Below are 5171 nucleotides of genomic sequence, written 5' to 3' on the forward strand. Positions count from 1 at the left end.
TACTTCCCCATTTGCAACCGGTAACATTTGCCCGTCTCCTCCGTTAACACTCTCCACCTCCCATTTTGGTGAAGCATTCTCATTGTCTGAAGCTAGATTTTTTCAATAGGTAAGAAATTACGGTCTGATCATGTTTTTTACGAGAAATCATCTCTATTAAGTCCTTACTTTTCATGATAATGGTTGCGATTGTGCAGGGGTTAGAAATGGGTTCTTCAGGCGATGGTTACGACGACCCATTTTCTGGAATTTACGAGCCATTTTCTGGGTTAAATGAGATGGATTTTGAGCTACACGGGATTTAAATGGATCATGAACCACGACAGGAGTTTGTATCAAGGCTTGATAAATGTAAGGATCATTTTCTTAACATTCTACTTTGTGATGCGAACATTAGAAATGCAAGTATGACTGATGAGATGAAAGATCGAGTGGACCATGGTAATGATTTGCAAAATGATGAGGAGGCAGAGGAAGAAGTGACTAACAAATACAGAATACACGATCCAAATGTTAGGTGGGATAAGATGGAACCAAAGTTAGGGGACGTGTTTGAATCACCTGCACAACTGAAATTCTGTGTGACAAACTATGCAGTAAATGGAGGGTACCAAATATACTTTCAGAAGAGTGACAATAGAAGAATTGTTGCAAGATGTGGTAAGAGACATGAAGATAATAAATGCCCTTTTAGACTTTATGCAGCATGGATGTACAATAACAGAACCTTTCAGGTTAAAGCAATGAATTCTGAGCATCTTTGTTCTAGAGTGTTTAACTTTGGGTCTATTGTTACCCCAAAATGGATTGGAAGACACTATGTAACTGAGATAGCAAATAAGCCCAAAGTTAAACTTAGGGAGATGATCAGTGACATCAAACAAAGATATAGATGTGTGGTATCTATAGGACAGGTTAGAAGGGCAAAATAGTGGGCAAAAGAACTGATTGAGGGTAAATTAAATGAACACTATGCAAGAATTTGGGATTATGCCCAAGAGTTATTGAGATCAAACCTTGGGTCTACATGCAAAGTTGGTTTTACTAACAATCCAGATGATAAGAATTATTTTAAAAGGTTTTACATATGTTTCAAGGCTTTAAGTGTTTGCTGGAAAATAGGGTGTAGGAAGGTAATAGGGTTGGATGGATGCTTCCTAAAGGGTCAGGTAAAAGGTGAATTACTCACAGCCATAGGTAGAGATGCTAATAACCAAGTGTTCCCAATAGCTTGGGCTGTTGTTGATGTGGAAAACAAGGATAATTGGACCTGGTTTCTGGAGCTTCAGAAGGATGATCTTGACCTTGGTACTGGTGTAGATTTGGTTGTTATTTCTGATCAACATAAAGTAAGTTCCCTTATAATTATAGTATACTTCAATTTGATTATTTCAATATGGTTATAAATACTAAGATAATATGTCTGTTCACAGGGTTTGCTTGAATCTGTTAAGGTTATTTTGCCACATGTGGAGCACAGGCAATGTGCTAGACACATTTATGCAAATTTTAATAAAGCTTTCTCTGGATTGGAGTTGAAGAAGCTGTTCTAGGCTTGTGCAATGAGTTGTGTTTAAGGTGACTTCTTGAGAAACATGGAAAAAATAAAGACCATAAGCCCTAGTGCATATGAGTATCTAATGTCAAAAGAACCCAAAACATGGTGCAGAGCTTACATGAGTGTAGGGTTTGCTTGTGAGGCAGTGGAGAATGGTATTTCAGAGTGTTTCAACTCCATAATTGTAGAAGCTAGGAAAAAACCTTTGATTACAATGCTTGAAGAGATAAGGATATACATAATGGATAGGTTTTCCTTTATGAATGATGAATGCAGTAAATGGAAAGGTAATATATGTCCAGAGGTGATTAAGAAGATGAATCTTTTTGGAAAGAACTTTAGGTAAGACACAAAATAATTGTTTCTTTGTCTAATTGTCATTATAGTTGATATATCATGACTAATACATACTCATTTATCTTCATACAGGCTTTGGTTAGTAGTGCATAGCTTAGGAAATGTATTTGAAGTGAGAAGAGCATGTACTAATTACAAGGTAGATTTGGATGGTAGGATTTGTTCTTGCAGATTATGGGATTTGTCTGGAATCCCTTGTGTCCATGCCATAGCAGCCATTAATTATATCCACCAAACTCCAGATGGATATATTAGTGACTACTTTTCAGTGAATAAACTCAAGGAATGCTACTCAACAAACATCAGTCCTGTGAATGGGAGTAATATGTTGCCTCTAACTGGATACAACAAGCCTTTGCCACCTGTTGGTAGGAAAATGCCTGGTAGGCCCAAAACCAAAAGAAGGAGGCATGCAAGTGAGAAAGAGAGTAAGTTTAGTTCCACTTCAAGGGTGAAACCCCCAAGGACAGTGAGATGTGCTAATTGTCTTGAGTATGGGCATAATAAAAAAGGCTACAAGAATGAAAAAAGGTACCAGTTCCTATGCCACCAAAGAAGATTGGGAGGCCTAGGAAATGTGATGTAGCTGGATCCAATCCACATGTTTCTGTACCCACTCAATCTAGTCAACAAGCAAGTCAACAGGGCAGTCAACCACTTGTGACATCAACTGTAACCACTCAACCTAGTCAACAAGCAAGTCAACAGGGCAGTCTGCATGCTTCAAGTTCTAACACTAGCAAGAAAATGAGGAAATTAGGTTTAAGAGGCCCAAGTTTCAGAGTTGGTGAAATTTCAAGTGAAGTAACTGTCCCAGATGTTAGAAGGAAGAAATTGGGTGTAAGAAAGCCAAATAGGAAGTCAACAACCAAATTTCAGGATGAAGTCAACAACCAGCTTCCAAATAAGGTTGCTCAAGCTGCTGCTCTTAATGATGTTCCTTTGGTGAATGAGATGATAGAAGAGGAAGAAACTGAGGTGTCAGTGAAGGTGCCAGAGCCAATTTTTAAAGAAGTTCATTTGGTCAATAACCAAGTTCCAGTTGTGAATGAGGTGATACAACTTCCTGCTGTTAATGATGTTCCTTTGGTGAATAAGGTGATACAAGAGGAAGATGACATTATGGTGATAGAAGAAGAAGTAGTTGATGTTCCAGTAAAGGTTGCCCAAGATATAAAACAAAGTCTTGATGAAGTTGGAGATGCAATTGATCAAATTCTTGGTTCTGGAAATGCATCAGATGCATCTGATGTTCCATTGGTGAATGAAGGTGGTGTAGAACCTGAATTTACTGAAGGATATGCATCAGATGTTCTCCCAGATAAAATGAAGATAAGTGTTGAAGACATAGCAAATTTACTTGAAGCACGATATTCCATTGGTGAAATTGAAAGCATGGGGTGGTTGGAAATTGAACTTGATGACACTCCACCAGTTGAGATGGTAATTTATTAACCTTGTAATTTTAAATATATGTTATTTATTAACCTTGTTATTTCTTGCATCAGGACTTAAATGAGGATGAGCCTGAGTTGATGAAGGTGAAGCTGACTTTGTAAATGATGTTCTAAATGATGGTGGTGTGATTGAAGGTGAAGGTGAAGGTGTTGAAAATCAAGATGATGGTGATGTGATTGAAGGTAAAGGTGTTAATCACGGGAATGAGGCTGCTGGTGATGTTCTAAATAATGAGGTTGCTGATGATGGAAATGTGGCTGATGATGAAGGTCATCTGATAGTGCCTAAGACAAGGAAAAGAAAGAAATCATAGAGGATCACTAAACTAAAGCTTAAAAAGGCAGTTTTTGATAAAGATGGGGGTGGTTCCACATGTTCAAATCCAGTGAATCTGGAGTACTTAGTTATGTATATGGGGGATTTAGGTGGGAATGGTATACTTGGGCATTTGCACAGGAAGCCCTTTTTGGTACATTTTGTACATGTTAGTTTATACACCCACTAAGTATACCTTTCATCCACTTGTTCTCATGTACCTTTTGGGTTGCCTTTTTGGGATATATTTTTGGCAATTTGGTACAAATGGATGGATGGTACATGTTAGTTGATCTTTTGCAATCTTTTGTATTGGTACATGAATATGATGTAATGAATCCCCTCATTATGGTTATAATATGTTTGTTATGTTTGTTATTTTATACTATGTTTTTTTGATCCATACCATTGGCATATATATTATGTATCATTTGTAACTACAGTTAGCCAATTTTAGCATTGTACTTTACCATTTAGCAATTTAATGTATATTATGAACCATATGTTTGTTATGTTTACCATTTACATTTCACAGATAATTTCTATTTTACCATTTCACAACATTGTACCATTTCATTGTACTTTACCATTTGCATTTCACAAATATTTTGTATGATCCATACCATTGGCATATATATTATGTATCATTTGTAACTACAGTTAGCCAATTTTAGCATTGTACTTTACCATTTAGCAATTTAATGTATATTATGAACCATATACCATTTAGCTATTTAATCTTCATCCAAAACAACAGTTACTAGCCAACTTCAGCGTTGTACTTCCATTTGCAACTAAAAACCAAAAGCCAAGTCAACCCAAACATTCTACCAAAAGCTAATCCAAAATGATTTACATCTTCAAAACAACTATTGTCACCATTACAAAAATAAGAACCCAAAGACCTACAATTATTTCTACCAAAGTCTTCAACTGTCCCTGCCCCTGCCCCTGCCCTTGCCCCTACTTCTACTTTGTGTGAGTTGGGTCGATAATGTGACCATCTTCTTCATTGTACCATTTGAAAAAACCACAATCCTTTTCTTCCACCTAGAAAAAAACAATAATTTGTATGAATTACATACAAATTAGGGTAAATTTACAAATTAGGGCAAATTGTTTCAAGGTTTCTCAAGGTTTCTTCATTATACCATTTCAAGGTTTCTCAAGAAATTTACAAATTAGGGCAAATTGTTTACCTTGTAATTAGGGCACCTGTAAAACTTCTTTCCATAGTTCTCAGGTGTTCGAGCAACAGATACCTTGCACACATCTCCACAACCACATCTAACTATTCTTTTCTTTCTTAATGTTGGACCACCTTGGAAGCTTGATTTGGCAGACGAAGTCGACATTTTACAGATACTTTGGGTAGAAGACGAGGGAGAGAATAGAAGACAGGGGAGGGAAAGACTTTGGATCGATGTTAACGAAAGAGGTTTATGTTTGGGGGTTAAAAAGGTGGAAGTAACCGGTTGTTTAA

The 5171-nt window shown here is 36.8% G+C and overlaps 1 protein-coding gene across 1 annotated transcript; it reads left to right on the plus strand.

Moving 5' to 3' along the window:
* The first annotated feature begins 305 nt into the window (after positions 1–305).
* On the plus strand, positions 306–1553 carry LOC145009402 (uncharacterized). The gene is made up of 3 exons (XM_078968106.1): positions 306–914; positions 1098–1349; positions 1434–1553. Exons 1-3 carry the CDS (start codon positions 306–308, stop codon positions 1551–1553), a joined length of 981 nt encoding a protein of 326 aa, XP_078824232.1.
* Positions 1554–5171: the final 3618 nt, after the last annotated feature.

This window comes from Lactuca saligna, chromosome 8 (genome assembly GCF_052625555.1).
Source record: "Lactuca saligna cultivar CGN05327 chromosome 8, ASM5262555v1, whole genome shotgun sequence".
In the NCBI taxonomy this organism is placed as follows: Eukaryota; Viridiplantae; Streptophyta; class Magnoliopsida; order Asterales; family Asteraceae; genus Lactuca; species Lactuca saligna.